Genomic DNA, 18,125 nt, shown 5'->3' on the forward strand with positions numbered 1-18,125 from the left:
CCCCCCCCACACACACACACACACACACACATACACCCGTCACCCCCACTCTACACCTCACCCCCACTAACCGAACATCCCCTCCATACACACACACCCTCCCCTCCCCACTGCTCCCCCGACCCCCATCCCACCTCCCCACAAGCCCCCATCCCACACACCACCCGCCACCGACCGCACCACCCCCACCCAATGACTGAGCAGGTCGCTGCGCACACAGGGTATAAGATCTCTCTGCGCCCGTTCCCGGCTGTTCCTGTGTTTTGCAGCTTGGTGTTCAAGTGCTCGTTCGGTGATTGAGTAAATTTTCTCTCTTCTGCTTTGTCTTTCCCTTCCCTTCCCCCCTCTGTCCGTGTGCAGAGCTCTGGCTGGGAGGTAGGCTGCATGCACTCTCTGGTTTGCCTTGTTTTGCAGTGATGGAAGCTTTTGCATGTGATGGGCGGGTGGGGGGGGCTGTGTGTGGGGTGTGAGGAGGCTGCACACACTGAATGGGAACGTTCCCGTTTACTAATCGGGTCCAGTGTCACGAGCAGCCACCTCGATTGTCTGTGTGAGAGGGGGGAGAAGAGGAGCTATAGGGCGGGGTGGGTGGGGGTGTCTGTTAATGAACTGATGGCAAGAAGTAGGTGAGAACTGCTTGTGAAAAAGGAAGAGGCCATTCGGCCCCTAGAGCCTGTTCCACCATTATAAGATCATGGCTGATCTGTACCTCAAGTCCAATTACCCACCCCTTGCCCCGTAAGGCCTGATACCCTGACCTAACAGATATCCTAATAAATGTAGGAGTCCTGTAGCTCAGTGGTTAGAGCACTCGCCTCGCAAGCGAGAGGACCTGGGTTCGATTCCCGGGCGGGGAGAAACGTTAGGCAAGTTTCCTTAGTCCGCACACACCCCTCTGGTTACCCAGCAGTAAGTAGGAACCCTGTTGCTAGTCAATTGGCAGATCGCTTTCCTGGGGGTAATAATCCCTTCAAAGAAAGATAAAAATATTTGGTCACTCAATCCACGGCTGTTTGTGGGACGCTGCTGTGCATGTTTGGCTTCTGCATTTCGTCCACAAAATACACAGTCAATTCACTTTCCAGTCTATTCTGTGAAGCGCTTTGAGATGTCTCGAAGACGTGAAAAGGCGCCGTATCAAATGCAAGGATTATTATTATTATTTACAGCATGGCTGGGTGGTGTCGCTCAATCCAGAGGGCTGCCTGTTGGATGTTTGTAAACTAATATTGTCTTGTCTGAGTGTTGTTTTCTTGGCTTGATGTTAACACTCCCGTTCGTGGTGGAAAGCTGCCCCACACATCTCTTCCGCCATCTCCTCTCTACCTGCTGTGTGTGTCTGCTAACTACCTAACACGGCACCTGCTCAGCAACCTCCTCTCCTGTGCTCTCATCTCCTCTCCAGCTTCTGCTACTTTCACAACAGAAGCAAAGGGAAGCCTTCTTCTGCGCTGTAAACGTCTGTGCTGTTTGTCTGCCTCGGACCAAATTTCTGCTGTCTGATAAGAAAGATAGAAAAAAAAATGTTTTCCCCCCCCCAAAATAAATTAATTCTAATCAATTTTGAAATGTTTTGAGCGTGCGACGCTGTAGCTGTGTGGGGTAGGGACATGCTGTGGCCATTGCAGTCCTGTAGCTCAGTGGTCAGAGCACACGCCTCGCAAGCGAGAGGACCTAGGTTCGATTCCCGGTGGGTCAGGTCGGGGCAAAATGTTTTTCCAAGTTTCCTTACTCCGCCCACACACCCCTGTTTACCTATCACTAATTAGAAACCCGTTAGTCAATTGGCGGATTGCTTTTCCGGGGGTAATGACCCCTTCCAAAATAAAGTAATACCCTGATCACTCAATCCATGACTGTTTGTGGGACGCAGGACGTTTGTGGATTTAACACAGCGCCTTATCAAGTCTTCGAGACGTCTTTTGAAATGTAAATTGTAAATTGAATTGACGGTATATTGTGCGGGTGAAACGCAGCAGCCAATTGCACACGGCGGCGTCCCACGAACAGTCATGGATTGAGTGACGGATTTAATATTATTTATTTATTTCAATTGGTGAGTGTGCGTGTGTGTGAAGGGTGGGGAAGGGAGGGGATGGCTCAACCAAATTAAATTGCTATCCTGACTCTCGGATATAACCGGGTTCCCAAGAGAGCCTGCATGCCGGACACGGTGAAGTGTCTGAGTTGATGATTGTCTCTCTCTCTCTCCTATACCGCTTGCCGCTGATCAATCACTCTCCCCTCACCTCAACCTGGGGTAAGTCTCTGCCTTTAATATTAATTATTGTGAATCGTTTTCTTAATTGATGATGAAAGTCGGGGGGAGAAATGAGCCGACAATGACTGCTCGCTTATCACGTTCTTCCAATTGACTCTCCCTTTTGCGCTCACTCGGCCTGCTTGTTTCTCTCTGATCTCATCAACGATGGAGCGTGTCCACAGGCTGGTATTTCTGACGAAGCTCAAAGGTTGTTCAGCTAAAGCCACGCTGATCTGACCGTACGGCGTATATCGGTGCCATGACCCGTGCTGTCCTATTCTGCAACACGTTTGATGATGATGATAATAAATCAGTCACTTCAATCCACGACTGTTTGTGGGGACACTGCTGTGCGCAATTGGCTGCCGCGTTTCGCCCACAAAATACACAGTCAATTCACTTTACAGTGTATCCTGTGAAGCGCTTTGAGACGTCCCGAAGACGTGATGAAGCGCTGTATCAAATGCCAGGATTATTATAATAATCTTTACATCAAACACTTCGGGTATAAAGCAGCCCTTTGGCTGCCCTGCGATGATCTGTTTATCTGCTGTTTACTGGACTAGTTGTGGTCTGTCACTGAACAAACTGCAGTGAGGGGAGGGCAGTGAGTGTACACACAGGCAGGTAACCCAGTGCCTTCCCTTCCTCCCTGTGCCCACAGCGTGTGAAGAGAATGTTCGGCACATATTTCCGAGTTGGTTTCTACGGCTGCAAGTTCGGAGACTTGGACGAGCAGGAGTTTGTGTACAAAGAGCCCTCAATCACCAAACTGGCAGAGATTTCCTACAGACTGGAGGTCAGTGCGCTGGGTACCCTCCGCAACGCGGTGTCTGCGCTGGTGCTCGCTCCACCACTGGAGTTTCCTGTAGCTCAGTGGTTAGAGCGCTCGCCTCACAAGCGAGCGGGACCCGGTTTCAGTTCCCGGACGGGTCAGGGTGAAATCTTTTTGCAAATTTCCTTACTCCACACACACACTCTGTTTACCCGGCAGTAAGTAGGAACCCGGTTGTTAGTCGATTAGCGGATTAATTTTCCAGGGGTAATAATCCCTTCAAAATAAATAAGAATTTGTTCACTCAATCCACGTCTGTTTGAGGGACATCGCTGTGCGCAATTGGCTGCCGCATTTTGCCCACAAAACACACAGTCAATTCACTTTACAGTCTTTATCCCGTGAAGCGCTTTGAGACCTCTCGAAGACATGTTAAGGATTATCATCTCTCCTCCCATTCCCCTGCTCTCTTCCCCTTTTCCCTTTAATATTATTTTAAGCGATTTCCTTTAATTCGGAGTGCTGTTAGCCGCAAAGATTTCCGCTTTCTTGTGTTAACCTGTGAGCTTCCGTATATGTGCTCACATTTCCCTCTAAGAAATAGAGAGATGTTCCCCAAGTGCTGTGAGGTTACCTCACTGTGAGGTGCTGTGACACTCTCTGCCTAGTGTCTCCCCGCTCTTCCCTGTGCTTCAGCTGCAGGTGACAGACTTGATTTATTCAAACCCTCCCTCCCTCCGCCCCCAACACAGGCAGCTTTGGGAGCGCAGCTTGTGGACTCTCGTGTTGAAACTGTTTCTCTCTCTGTCACGGCAGGAGTTTTACCGGGACCGGTTCGGTGAGGAGGTAGCGGTCATGATAAAAGATTCCAACCCCGTGGACAAAACCAAACTGGATCCGAACAAGGTGAGCGCCTCGGAACAACAACTTGCAGGGTAGCGTCCCTTTAACGTGGGGCGTGAGGAGCCCACAGCAATACAACAACAACATTACATTGACGAGGCACCCAAGACAGTCAGGGCTTTGGACCTGAGCTGGGGTTGGGATCGGGGAGGGTAGGGGTGGGAGGCTGGCCGAAGGTGCGGTTGAAGAGGAGGGTCTTGAGACGTGTCTTGAAGGAGGCGAGGGAGCGGAGAGCGATGCGAAAGGACTGTGAGTTGGAGTTCCAAAGGGTGGGGGCAGAGAGGCCTGACAAGCTCTCAGGGACGCAATGTAAACACAAGTTGTTGTTTGTGAATGAGTGAGCGAGCGAGCGAGAGTGTGAGTGAGCGAGCGAGTGTGTGAGTGAGTGAGCGAGCAAGTGAGTGAGTGAGTGAGCGAGCGAGCAAGTGAGTGTGTGAGAATGTGATACCTTCACTATGGGCTTGAGCACCTGTTCTGTCCTGGTTCCAGGCCTACATACAGATCACATACGTGGAGGCCTACTTTGACACGTATGAGATGAAGGACCGAATCACCTACTTCGACAAGAACTACAACCTGCGCTGCTTCATGTACTGCACGCCCTTCACGCTGGACGGCCGCGCTCACGGGGAACTTCACGAGCAGTACAAACGCAAGACCATCCTCACCACCTCCCACGCCTTCCCCTACATCAAAACCCGCATCAACGTCATCCAGAAAGAGGAGGCGAGTAACAGTCGTAGTAATAATACTAAGCCTTGCGTGTAGCTCAGTGGTTCAAGCGCTCGCCTCGCAAGCGAGGGGACATGGGTTCGATTCCCACCCGCCCAGGCGGGACGAAACGTTGGGTGAGTGACCATGTGGGTAGGCGAGTGTTAAGCACGGTGACGGTGTGGGCAGCGTTGGGTCATTGAATAAACGTTTCGCCCACAAAACAGACAGACACTACACTTTACAGCGTATCCTGTGGAGGGCTTTGAGGAGTCTCGGAGGCGTGATGAGGCGCTGCATCAAATGCGAGGATTGTTATTGTTAATATTTATTTTATTATCTGTTATTTGTTACTATTTATATTATTATCACTTGCACCCACCCTTCACACTGACTGACCCTCCCCTCACCACAGTGTGTCCGTGTACAAAGATGCTTATCGCAGTATTGTGGTTACAAACAGATTAAAGTCTGCATTATAAACCCGAGAAGTGCCAGGCACTGGATGATGGTGCGAATGGCCTCCTCTCTGTGCCTAACCTTCCTGCGGGGCTTAGAGGAACCGTCAGTGAGCTCTGCATTGCCACCACCTGTTTATTGGGTGGTAGCGCAGAGAGCATTAATAATTAATAATAATAATAATCCTTGCATTTGATATAGCGCCTTATCACATCTTCGAGAAGTCTCATTGCTCCCCGGTGGCTAGTGTTCGAGCCCCTAGACTGTCTCCGTCCGTTACCATACGTGTTGTAAACGAGAGGCGTATGTCTAGAACGTAATTCCTGCTGCTTTTAAGTCAGAGTGAGAGGAAGGTCCTGCAGCCAGGTTTACCTCGTCATCTGCACTGTTAACACCCGCCATGTTGTGGAGCCCTGTAGCTCAGTGGTTAGAGCGCTCGCCTCGCAAGCGAGAGGACCTGGGTTCACTTCCCGGAAGGGCGAAACGTTGGGCAAGTTTCCTTACTCCACACTCAGGCCTGTTTACCGAGCAGTAAATGGGAACCCGGTTGTTAGTCGATTGTCGGATCTCTTTTCCGGGGTTAATAATCCCTTAATAATAATAATAATTTGATCTCTCAATCCATGACTGTTTGTGGGGACGCTGCTGTGCGCAATTGGCTGCCGCATTTCACCCACAAAAAACACAGTCAATTCACTTTACAGTATGTTCTGTGAAGCGCTTTGAGACGTCTCGAAGACGTGATAAGGTCTTGTATCAAGTGCAAGGAATATTATTATTATCGGCAGATTATTCTGATCCCGATTGAGGTAGCCATCGAGGATATGCAGAAGAAGACACAGGAGTTGGCCTTTGCCACCCACCAGGAGCCAGCCGATGCCAAGATGCTGCAGATGGTGCTGCAGGGCTGTGTGGGAACCACCGTCAACCAGGTCCGTGCCAGCCTGCCGCCCTCAGGCACCCTCCGCCCGCTCACACACTGCCACCAACCCGCTCACACACCCTTCCTTCCTTCTCCATCTTCAGGTTGCGCCTGAAGATCTTCTTCTTCGACCGTGCCTACCTTCCCCCCCCTCCCTCCCCCCAAGCTTGGCGTCATGTTCCGCCACTGTCGAGCGCTCTGGGACACTATCCTGCATGAGAGGCGGGTGCTGGGTTATTGTTGTTGGACAGTGTGGAGCAGTGAATTTAGTGGGATTGAGATTTCTGGACTCGACACAGAGCGGGACAGAGTGGGATGGCTTCAGGAGTAAACTACTGCTCTACACAGTGACTGCTCACTGTCTCACTCTCTCACTCTCTCAATCTCTCTCAGACTCACTCTCTTGCTCATTCTCTCACTTTCTCTCTCTCTCACTCACTCTCTCACTCACTGTCTGCTCCTTCGTGGGACATTTCTGGGTAGTGTTTTTGCAGAGCTGTTACAGGGCTGTGACCTAGTGCAGATTGGTAATGCGAGCGCTGTTGACAAATAACCTCGCCTCTCCCGTCTGGATCTCTCTCAGGGGCCGCTGGAAGCCGCCCAGGTTTTCCTGGCCGAAATTCCAGACGACCCAAAGCTCTTCCGGCATCACAACAAGCTGCGTCTCTGCTTCAAGGATTTCATGAAGAGGTTTGTGTGCTGCGTTTCACCCACAAAACACACAGTAGATCCTGTGAAGCGCTTTGAGATGTGTCGAAGACGTGATAAGGCGCTGTGACAAATGCAAGGATCATTATTATTATAGCGTCCGAGTGAGATCAAGAGGCAGTTTTTCACCCAAAGGCGAGTGGAAATCTGGAACACTCTCTCTCTCTCTTCCCCCCCAATGCTGTGGATTATTCCTGGATCCATTCATGTCTACAAGACTGAGGTCGACAGCTATTTGTTAGGTCAGGGTATTGAGGGATACGGGGCGAGGGCAGGTAATTGGATTTGAAGTACAGATCAGCTGTGATCTTATAGAGTGGTGGAACAGGTTGGAGGGGCTGAATGGCCTTCTCCTGTTGCCGCCAAACCCTCATCCATGTATTCATCACATCGGGTGGGGTGCGATTTACCCCGAGTCTCGTGTGACGAGTTTTCTCTAACCCCAGGTGTGAAGATGCTTTACGTAAGAACAAGAGTCTGATCGGCTCGGATCAGAAGGAATATCACAGGGAGCTGGAGAGGAATTACCACCGGCTGAAGGATGCACTGCAGCCAATGCTGAACAGGAGGATTCCCCAACTCTACAAGCCCCTGATCCCAACCCCCAGCCACAGGTAACAGTACCCCACACTCTCCTCTCCCTTCCACCCCACACACTCTCTCTCTCCCTCCACCCCACACTCACTCACTCCCGCTCATGCTCACTATGTGTGTCTCCGGCCTCACTCACTGTGTGTGTGTGTGCGCTATGGTCTCACTCTGTGTGTGTGTGTGTGTTTGTCTCACTCTGTGTGTGGGTGTCTCACTGTGTGTGTGTATGTGTCTCACTGTTTGTGTGAGTGTGTGTATCAGGACCTCACTCTCTGTGTGTGTGTTTCAGGGGGTCGTTTAGCAGATCGAGTCTGCGCAAAGTGGAAGTTTGAACATTCAACCACGACAGTTTTGTCGTCAATCTGAAGGAGCCGGTGGGTGTGTGAAGGTGGGCGAGGGGACTCCCCCTCCCCTCGCTCTCAGTGAAACCTCCTCAGGACTGGGCAGACCCTCTCCCCCCCCCCCCCAATTGTACAGCTCGTCAGATACAGACGCACGTGACCTCCGCACACCGTGTGCTGCCTTTGACTGTCCGCAGTCACTACACTTTACTGTATATTCTGTGAAGCGCTTTGAGGCGTCTAGAAGACGAGATAAGGCGCTGTATCAAATGCAAGTATTATATCAGCCGGCAATCTTTGGGTATTAGGCAACCTGGACTGGAGGGGGTGGGGAGTGGGGTGGCAAATCGGGGCTGGGAACGTTTCCCCCTGTTGGTTTGTACAGAAACGAGGGCGGGTGTGTGTGGTGGGGGGTGGGGTGCAATGTAACTCATCACGCATTGCCAGCAGCCCCCAGTGCTTCTCTGCCTGCCGGTCTATTCACCCCTCCTATCCCCACCGCCCCCTGTTCTCTGTTGCCGTTAACCTCTCTCTAATTTATTCCTGGACAACTCTTTCTTGTGTTTTTTTTTTAATCTTGTCGTCCGAGAAGCACAAAGCTACGGGGTGCGAGTCCCCGGGCTTCCCCTCACCATCGACTCCAACCCTCGTCCTCGACCACTCGTCAAATTGTCCCAAAGGTTCCCCCGCCATCAGGCTATTTGTGCCGGTTTTATTGATTGTGGGAAATTTTCTCAATCCGGGTTTAATTTGGGGGCAGGTTGGGGTGGGGGAGGGGGGCGCGGCTGAGAGAGCGAGGGGGGGAGGGGTGGGGTGGGGAGATATGGAGCGTGATTTTGCCGTTTTCGGCAGCGGTTTCCTTGCTGAGTTTGATGACTTGCGCAGGTTCGATACAGGTTACAGCGCTCAGCTACTCGCTTGACTGACAGACAGACAGACAGACACCTCATTAATTAAACCTCTTAATATAGCACAATCCGAGTCACATTGCTACCGTTGTGTATCAGTCTCCATCAGACACCCCCACCCCCATCATTAGCACCAGCTGCCGCTTATAGTCCCCCCCACCCCCCCACCCACCCCCTTTCCATTCCCATCTGTGTAAGAATCCCAAAGGACCAAATCCTGTTCTTATCTGAAGGGATGGTTTACGTTCTTGTCTATCTTCTTGTTTACGTTCCATCCCATTTCCCCTTTGTGGCTGTTGTTGGGAACAAACTGTACACAAATACACAGTCATTAGGAATACCTGGACAGCACTTCAAGATGTTTGAACGTAACTAAGGCCTTATTAAAAACGTGTAAGTCCAACCCAGAGGACCCGGGTTCTATTCCCAACTGCACAGGGCGAAACGTTAGGCAAGTTTCCTTACTCCGCACGCCTCTCTTTACCTCTGTTTGGTCGATTGGCAGATCGCTTTTCTGGGGATAATAATCCCTTCAAAAAAAAAATGTGGTCACTCCATCCATGATTGTTTGTGCGCATTTGGCTGCTGCCGCGTTTCTCCCACAAACGACACAGTCACTCCACTTCACGGTGAATCCTGTGAAGCGCTTTGAGACGTCTCGAAGACATGAAAAGGTGCTGTGTCAAAGCCAAGGAATATTATTATTATTACCACAATTCCCACCGCAGTGAGCACCGGGCGACCAGGGCATTTACTGTCTGTCCCAAGTCTCAACCTTCAGGCTTTCCGTTCAGTTTTAAAATGGAATTCTGCTGCGCGATTTATATAACCCAATGATCCTGCCTTTTAATAAGGCTGTTTTTATTTATTCTGAATTATTTAAGGATTGTGTAACATTTTATACACAACGCCAGTGCGGGGGGGAGGTTTAATGGGTTACTTTAATCTCCGCTAATTGGGGGGGAGGACCGAAGGGCTAACATACACGAACGTTGGGGTTAGGGTGTCATCCTAGTGGGGGAATAGTGGGAGGGGGTTAAGCCTGTGTGGTTGGCGGTCATTTATACTGTAGGTTGGGGAGTCTGACATTCCCTGTGGGAACACCGATTCCCGACATTCCCGGGGCAGGAATTTGTTTGCTCCTTGCGACCCGCAGCGTGGAGCGAACATAAGGGACAGGAGGACAGTGACGGGGGGGGGGGGGGGCGCGGAGAGGGGGGGTTGGGGGACTGTGTAACTCCTAAAACTGGGAATTGCTAAATGTCTGGGAGCTGTCTCTCTCCCCCACCCCCCACCCCCCACCCCCACTCCCGACCTCTTAACCTTCTCTTTGCACTTTGTTTGGGGGGGTGAGGGTGGGGGGTAATTAGGATTCAGGAGGAGGAGTGGGTTAGGGTGTTTGAAATTGATTTGCTTTATACCTTTTAATGATCTGTATAAAAGAACGATTAAAAGAGCTGATCTCTATGTCTGCCCAGCACTTGTGGTAACTTGCTTTGTTCCCCTCCCCTCACCCACAGACACACTCACATACACAGACACTCACACAGACACTCACACAGACACACAGACACACTCACATACACAAACACTCACACAGACACTCACACAGACACACACACACAGCCTGGATGGGTATTACAGCTCATTCAGTCATTGACTCAACAGGAGCCACTGCTGACCTCTGAAAGGGACGTTCATTCTCTCCCTATGTCCTCATCCCCCTTTCGTCCCCCTCCATCCACTCCTTCCCCCCCCCCACCACCCACCCCCACCCACCCCCGGTCCGCCCCTCTCCCTCTGCCCCCCTCGTCTCTGGGAATCTGAAGTGAAATACGTGCTGGAGCTGAGAATCTTTACGGTAAGTTGCTGTGTTTATTTCGTGGAGGAGAAGAGTGAGTGAGGCACAGAATGTAGAGTTGTTTTGCCTCTTAAGCCGCTCGCCCTCTATCTCTAGTTTCTCACTCTCCCTTTCCTACCTCTGGAGTCTCTCTCTGGAGACGGGGGTGGGGGCAATGGGGAGGAGAGGCATAGCCAGGAAATGTCCCCCTACCCAGCACTGAGCTGATTCCGCGCCCCCCCCCCCATCCTCCGTGTCAGAGCCGCATTGACGGAGGACGTTTGGGAGCCAATAGTTGGCTTGTCCTCGGAAGGAGAAAGCTGTGAGACGAGGCGGGGAATTTGTATTAAATAAACATGAGAGAGAGAGAGCAAAGAAATGTCAAAACTCCCCCAAACGTCGGGGCTGCCTTAAAAAGGCTTTGCTGATTTAATTTATCCCATCACAGGAGTGAGTCACCAGATTGCTGAAACAGTCTTGCGTTTCCTACAGCGCAACTCGCGTTTCGCGCGGCGCCCTTCACACCGGACGGCGTCTCCGAGAGCTACACAAGGACCCCCGAGAAAGGAGAGTTTGAGGATGTCGAGTGGAGCCTTTTTAGGGTAGTGGTTAGAGTACTCAACTCGCAACTGATTCCCGGGCAGGAAGAAAGGGTAGCCCGGCTTCCTCACTCCTCGCACGCGCCTCTGTTTACCCAGCGGTAAGTAGGAACCCGGTTGTTAGTCGATTGGTGGATCGCTTTCCCGGGGGGTAATAAGCCCTTCAAAAAAAACAAAAATTTGGTCACTCAATCCACAACTGTTCGTGGGGACGCTGCTGTGCGCAATTTTGCCCCCGAAAATACACCGATCGATTCGCTTTACGGTATTATCCTGCAAAGCGCTTTGAGACGTCTCGGAGGCGCGATCAAATGCCAGGGTTGTCATTACGTTCAAGTCTGACTCGAGTCGGGGAACTGAGCGACAACGAGAAGTATTTATGCAGTGCCCTTCGCGGAGGGGTAGCGTCCTGGAGCGAGGCGAATTCCCCTCCTCCCACTCGCTCCACGCCTAATCACTCGTTGGCTGCGGAAAGAAAAGAACATAAAACATTCACGTAAAAAAACTCAGCCGAAGGGAGGTGGAATTATTGGAGGAATGTTTGGATTAAATTCTTTGCGGTTGTTTTGCACGGAGCCCGAGTTCAGGAGGAGACGTCCCTTAACCGATCCTAACGGAGGCGCTAATGGGAGAGACTCCCTGTGAAAGCTCTCGACGTGAATGAGGCCGAAATAATCTGAGCCGGTTTGCTTATGTAACGGGGCAGGCGAGGGCAGGGCTGCAGGGCACCCGTGCAGCCTGCATTGCAACGGCTCTGACTGCACTGCACTGCGCCTGTGCAGCCCCAATGCATTGGGCACAATATTGCAACCCAATAAAATACCCATAAAAGTCATTGAAATCTGAACAGTGCAAAACAAAGCAGAACTCTGCCCCACTCCCCCCTTAGGGACCGTCTCAAAAGTTACTTACCCCCCCACCCCCCCAACCCCGAGCAAGACGGTGACCAGAATGAAACCATTTCTCAGGATACGGGTGACATCTGTCTCCAGCCCTCGCTCCCCGCTGGGGACCCTCTGAGACGCCGTCCGGGGGTGGGAAGGCCGCTCTATAGATGCCGGTCGGCGCGGTCGAGAGCCTCGCTCTGTGGCTGGGAGACGGGTGGAAGAGACGGTGTCAAGGCGACGCTCCCCTGGCAGCAGCTCCCGACCACCCCGTGGAAACGTCGCCCCGAAACGCAAAGCGCTTCGCGGGATACACTGTAAAGTGAATTGACTGTGTATTTTGTGAGCGAAACGCGGCAGCCGATTGCGCACGGCAGCGTTAATCGATTGGCGGATCGCCTTTCTGGGGGTAATAATCCCTTAGTAATAATAATACTTTGGTCACTCAACCCACGACTGTTTGTGGGGACGTCGCTGTGCGCAATCGGCTGCCGCGTTTCGCCCACAAACACACAGCCACTACACTTTACAGTGTAAAGCGCTTTGAGACTCACTCGCTCTCCCACCCAACCCCCCACCCCACACCCCTCAGAGTCTCTCTCTCCCTCCATTTCGCACCCCCTCATCCCCTTCCTCCCCCAAAACACCCAACAGCCTCCACCCTTCGCAAGGCATCCCGCGGAGCTTTGACCGGGCGTCTCGAAGACGCGACGAGGAGGTGGGGGGTGGGAGTGGGGGGCGCGAGCGCCTCGGAACGCAAGCGACTGAAATGATTAGGAGGAGGGAGAGGGAAGGGGAGGAGGAAGGAGGAGGGAGAGGAGAGGAGGGGAGAGGAGGGGGAGGAGGAGGAGGAGGAGGAAGGAGGAGGAGAGAGGAGGAGAGGAGGAGGAGGAGGAGAGAGGAAGAGGAGGAGAGGGAGGAGGAGGAGGAGAGAGGAGGAGGAGGAGGAGGGAGGAGGAGGAGGAGGAGGAGGAGGAGGAGGAGGGAGGAGGAGGAGGGAGGGAGGGAGGAGGAGGAGAGGAGAGGGAGGAGGAGGAGGAGGAGAGGAGGAGGAGGAGGAGAGAGAGGAGGAGAGGAGGAGAGGAGGAGAGGAGGAGGAGAGGAGGAGGAGGAGGGGAGGAGGAGGAGGAGGAGGAGGAGAGGAGGAGGAGGATGACTCAGGAGGAGGATGTCTTGGCTTTGCTGTGTTTGCAGGTTGGGGGCCGGAGTTGGTGGGGATTGAGAGACGTTCCCTCAGTGTCCGCCCTGAAGGCAGTGAGTAGAGTAGTCAGTAGTCAGTGGTCCGTCAGTTGGGGCTCAGTCTCTGAGGCTGAAGAGCTACAGGAACAGCTGTGGAGCCCCGAGTCGCTGTCAGTCACTCCCCCGTTACCCCTCTCTGCTCCATCGCCTCAATCAGCTGCAGATTCACTTTCCTCAGGTATTTACTTACACACTTCATCTCTTTCTTATTTTCTATTTCGAGACACAGTCACTCACAGCAGTGACACCACAGTCACTCACAGCAGTGACACCACAGTCACTCACAGCACAGTCACAGTCACTCACAGCACAGCACAGTCACTCACAGTCACTCACAGCACAGTCACTCACAGTCACTCACAACACAGTCACAGCCACTCACAGTCACTCACGTCACAGTCACTCACAGCACAGTCACTCACAGTCACTCACGTCACAGTCACTCACAGTCACTCACAGCACAGTCACTCACAGTCACTCACGTCACAGTCACTCACAGTCACTCACAGCACAGTCACAGTCACTCACAGCCACTCACAGCACAGTCAGTCACTCACAGTCACTCACAGCAGTGACAGCACAGTCACTCACAGCACAGTCACTTACAGTCACTCACAGTCACTCACACCGGTTCACTGGGGGTTTTGGTGTAACTTTTGAGGCTGAGTATTTGGGGGAAAGTTTTTCCTAAAGTGAGTGGAAGGGGGAGGGGGGAGGGGGGGTTAGAGGGGGTGAGTGTGAGGGAGATAGAGGGGGTGAGTGTGAGGGGGTGTGAGGTAGAGGGGGTGAGTGGGTGTGAGAGGTAGAGGGTGTGAGTGTGAGGGGGTGTGAGTGTGAGGGGGTGTGAGTGTGAGGAGGTGAGTGTGAGGGGGTGTGAGTGAGGGGGTGAGTGAGGAGGTGAGTGAGGGGGTGTGAGTGTGAGGAGGTGAGTGTGAGGGGGTGTGAGTGTGAGGGGGTGAGTGAGGGGGTGTGAGTGTGAGGAGGTGAGTGTGAGGGGGTGTGAGTGTGAGGAGGTGAGTGTGAGGGGGTGTGAGGTGAGTGTGAGGAGGTGAGTGTGAGGGGTGAGTGTGAGGGTGTGAGTGTGAGTGTGAGGAGGTGAGTGTGAGGGGGTGTGAGTGTGAGGGTGTGAGTGTGAGGGTTGGTGTGAGGGGGTGAGTGTGAGGAGGTGAGTGTGAGGAGGTGAGTGTGAGGGCGATAGAGGAGGGTGGAGAGGAGTGGAACAAATTGGATTTTTATGATTTTTTTTCTTTTTTTTCTCTCAAATAAGCATTCAAACTGTTATTTTCCTCCCTCGGCGGCACTGGAGAGAGGGAGAGGGAGGGAGGGAGAGGGAGAGGGAGAGGGAGAGGGGAGTGAAACGAGTTGCATTTTTATATATTTCTCTTTTTTTTACGCATAAGAAGCATTAAAACTGTTATTTCCCTCCACTGGAGAGAGAGAGAGAGAGTGAGGGTGAGAGAGAGAGGGGGTGAGAGAGAGAGAGAGGGGGTGAGAGAGAGAGAAAGTGAGGGTGAGAGAGAGAGGGAGAGAGAGAGAGAGAGTGAGGGAGAGAGAGAGAGGGTGAGAGAGAGAGAGGTGAGGGTGAGAGAGAGAGAGTGAGAGAGAGAGAGAGGGTGAGGGTGAGAGAGAGTGAGGGTGAGAGAGTGAGAGAGAGAGAGTGAGAGAGAGGGTGAGAGAGAGTGAGGGTGAGAGAGAGAGAGTGAGAGAGAGAGAGAGGGTGAGGGTGAGAGAGAGTGAGGGTGAGAGAGAGAGTGAGAGAGAGTGAGGGTGAGAGAGAGTGAGGGTGAGACAGAGAGAGAGGGTGAGAGAGAGAGTGAGGGCGAGAGAGATAGAGAGAGGGTGAGAGAGAGAGAGAGAGAGAGAGAGAGTGAGAGTTGCTCTGTCTCTGAGTGAAAAATAACTGTAAATATTCCAGGACTTTGGTGGGAAAATGCGCAAAGAGTTTGGGGCAATTTACAGTGGTTTGTTTTTTTTGGGGGGAAATCAGAGCTTTCTTTTCCCCCATAAAAACTGTCACCCGAAAAGCGTAAATCCCGAAAAGAAATATTCTCACAAGTTTTAATGTAAATAAATGTCTCTGTTGTTGTTGTTGTGTTGTTGTAGTTTGCATCGCCCTCGAAGGCAAACAGACGGACATCGCAAACCTGCTCAAAGCTCACATCGAATCCTCCAACACAGCGTCTGTCTCCCCGGTCAGTCACACACACTCAGTCACACGCTCACTCACACACTCACTCACACACTCACTGTCACACACACTGTCACACTCACACACTCACTGTCACACGCACACTGTCACCCTCACACACTCACTGTCACAGTATCACACACACTGTCACACATTGTCACACACTCACTGTCTCACACACACACTGTCACCCTCACACACTCACTGTCACACTCACAGTCACACACACACTGTCAGATGCTCAGTCACACACTCACTGTCACACTCACACACTCATTGTCACACACACACTGTCACCCTCACACACTCACTGTCACACACACAGTCACACTCACTGTCACACTCACACTCACTGTCACACTCACACACTCACTGTCACACATACACTCACTGTCACACACAGTCACACACACTGTCACCCTCACACACTCATTGTCACACACTTAGTCACACAATCACAGTCACACACACTCACTGTGACATACTCACATTCACACACCGCTTAGTCACTCTCCGCTCGACTGTTTGTTGGACGCTGCTTGCGCAATTGGCTGCTGCGTTTCGCCCATAAAATATACAGTCAATTCACTTTACAGTGTATCCCGTGAAGCGCTTTGAGACGCGATAAGGCACTGTATTAAGTGCCAGGATTATTATTATTATTATCAGTTCCCCGGTCAGTCTCTGTGTCCCCCGTTCACTCTGTGTCAGTGGCCACTGGTTGAACGTTTAATGTGTTCTATGTTGTATGTTACAGGACACGCCTGTTCACACGGAGCCGGTGTCTGAACACCAGCAATAGACGTCTGTCTGTCTGTCTGTGCCCAGACGCCCAGTGCGCAGATTACACCCCACCCGAGTGTGTCAGCCCTTCCGAGCAACAAAGCAGAGACCCCGAGATGGAGTGACTGACTGACTGTGAGACAACAAACTGGTGGGCTCTCCCCTCCCCCCCCCCCCCCTCTCGCTCGCGCTCTCCACCCACTCAAGGAATGGCTCCGGGACACTATCCTGCGTGAACGGCGCTATATAAATGCAAGTTGTTGTTGTTGTCACTCGCTCGCTCCACTCTGCTGTTCCTCATTTATACATGTATGTTCTTCAGCTGCAAAGGACATTCAGTCTGGAAAGGGCTAAGTCCGTCCGGCAGGAGTGTGAGACAATCCCAGTCACTCTCTCCCCCACAACTCAGCCTCCCCGTCTCTCTCTCTCTCCGCTCTGGTCAGGCAACAGAGAGAGAGAGAGGGGGGACAGAGAGAGAGAGACACAGAGAGTGACGGAGAGAGACACTGACAGAGATAGAGACAGACTGACAGAGAGAGAGACACACACACAGAGAGAGGCAGAGAGAGGGACAGAAAGAGAGAGAGGGTCACCGAGAGATGCAGATTGAGAGAGACAGACTGAGAGAGAGAGAGAGAGACACACAGACGCAGAGAGACAGACAGACAGAGAGAAAGTAGTGAGTGAGGGACTCGTTAGAAAAAAAATTCACTTTAACGACATTTTCCCGATGAGCCGGAGATTTGGGAGAGAGAGAAAGAGACACAGAGAGAGAAGACAGAGAGAGAAAACAGAGAGCGAGAAAGACAGACAGAGAGAGAAAGACAGACAGAGAGAGACACACAGAAAGAGAGACAGATAGAGAAAGAGACAGATAGAGAGAGAGAGAGAGAGAGATACACCTACAGAGAGAGGCAGATGGACAAGGAAAGAGAGACAGATAGAGAGAGAGAGAGACGGACAGAGAGAGAGAGAGAGAGAGACACAGAGAGAGAGAGAGAGAGAGAGAGACACAGAGAGAGAGACGTGGATAGAGACAGAGAGAGAAGCTGTGGTTAAATATTAATCCTGTGGAGCTCACCGACCTGTCACCGAGGGTCTGATCCTGTGTGAGGTTAATATGCACATATTCCCCGCGGTCTCCGCTTGCACTATATCACTGACCGACTGTATCTTGTTACTGTATACCTTAAGCCGTGTAACCGCGTCCGGTCCTGTTCCGACCTTTGAAGGAAAATATATCCTCTAATGATTTTGTATCCCAACATATTGCAATACACGTAAAAGGGAATCGTCAGGGTCTGTGCTTTGTGTGAGGAATCCCCTCTCTCTGCCCCTCTTTCCCCTCCGCACCCCCCCCCCTCCCTCCCACCACCAACCTTATCTCCTCTCTCCCCCTCCGTGCCTTCTCTCTCTCTCTCTTCCTCTCTCCCTTTTCCCCCTTCTCTGCCCTCTCTGCCACTCTGTTCACCTTTCCCCTCTCCCCCTTACCCCTCCCCCCTTCTCTCTAACCCTGCACCCCCTCCCCCTTTCGTCCCCCTCCGACCCCCATCTCTCCCCCTTCCCCCCCTCCCCCCACCACAATAAACCAGAGTGTGTATTACACGAACGTACACACTTACGTGCCTGGACATCACAGAAACATGCAAACAGAGACACGTGTGTGTGTTGTTGTATGTTGTATGTTGTGTGAGCGGGCAGTGGTGTGGAAGCTGTAATTGAGGTGTTGGAGCAGTAGAGGGCGACACTGAGCCACATTATCACTCGTGTCTCCACACCATCACACAGTATCTCCCTGATTAGTGCGACATGTTTGAGGCATGTTCCTGGTGCCGCGTGTGGCATGTTTGAGGTGCGTTCCCGGTGACGCGTGAGCCGTGTTTCAGGCGTGTTCCTGGTGCCGGGTGTGGCATGCTTAAGGCGTGTTCCTGGTGACGTGTGTGGCATGTTTGAGGCACGTTCCTGGTGCCGCGTGAGCCGTGTTTCAGGTGGGTTCCCGTTGACATGCCAG

General features: G+C 52.2%; 1 protein-coding gene across 5 annotated transcripts in view; it reads left to right on the forward strand.

Moving 5' to 3' along the window:
- LOC103187559 (dedicator of cytokinesis protein 7) overlaps window positions 1–7,912 on the forward strand; it is a 50,734-nt gene extending 42,822 nt beyond the window's left edge. For 4 of the 5 annotated variants that reach the window (XM_042344595.1, XM_007907106.2, XM_007907108.2 and 1 more), the window contains 8 exons: window positions 361–375; window positions 2,937–3,062; window positions 3,855–3,944; window positions 4,431–4,667; window positions 5,900–6,043; window positions 6,617–6,723; window positions 7,188–7,355; window positions 7,622–7,912. In XM_042344595.1, the coding sequence (XP_042200529.1) occupies window positions 361–375; window positions 2,937–3,062; window positions 3,855–3,944; window positions 4,431–4,667; window positions 5,900–6,043; window positions 6,617–6,723; window positions 7,188–7,355; window positions 7,622–7,664 (930 nt within the window). In that variant the 3' untranslated portion in view covers window positions 7,665–7,912. The remainder of the gene's footprint in view (window positions 1–360; window positions 376–2,936; window positions 3,063–3,854; window positions 3,945–4,430; window positions 4,668–5,899; window positions 6,044–6,616; window positions 6,724–7,187; window positions 7,356–7,621) is intronic. The other variant, XM_007907107.2, reaches the window with a different exon arrangement.
- The last annotated feature ends 10,213 nt before the right edge of the window (window positions 7,913–18,125 follow it).

Source organism: Callorhinchus milii, unplaced genomic scaffold (genome assembly GCF_018977255.1).
Source record: "Callorhinchus milii isolate IMCB2004 unplaced genomic scaffold, IMCB_Cmil_1.0 Scaffold29, whole genome shotgun sequence".
NCBI classification, from domain to species: domain Eukaryota; kingdom Metazoa; phylum Chordata; class Chondrichthyes; order Chimaeriformes; family Callorhinchidae; genus Callorhinchus; species Callorhinchus milii.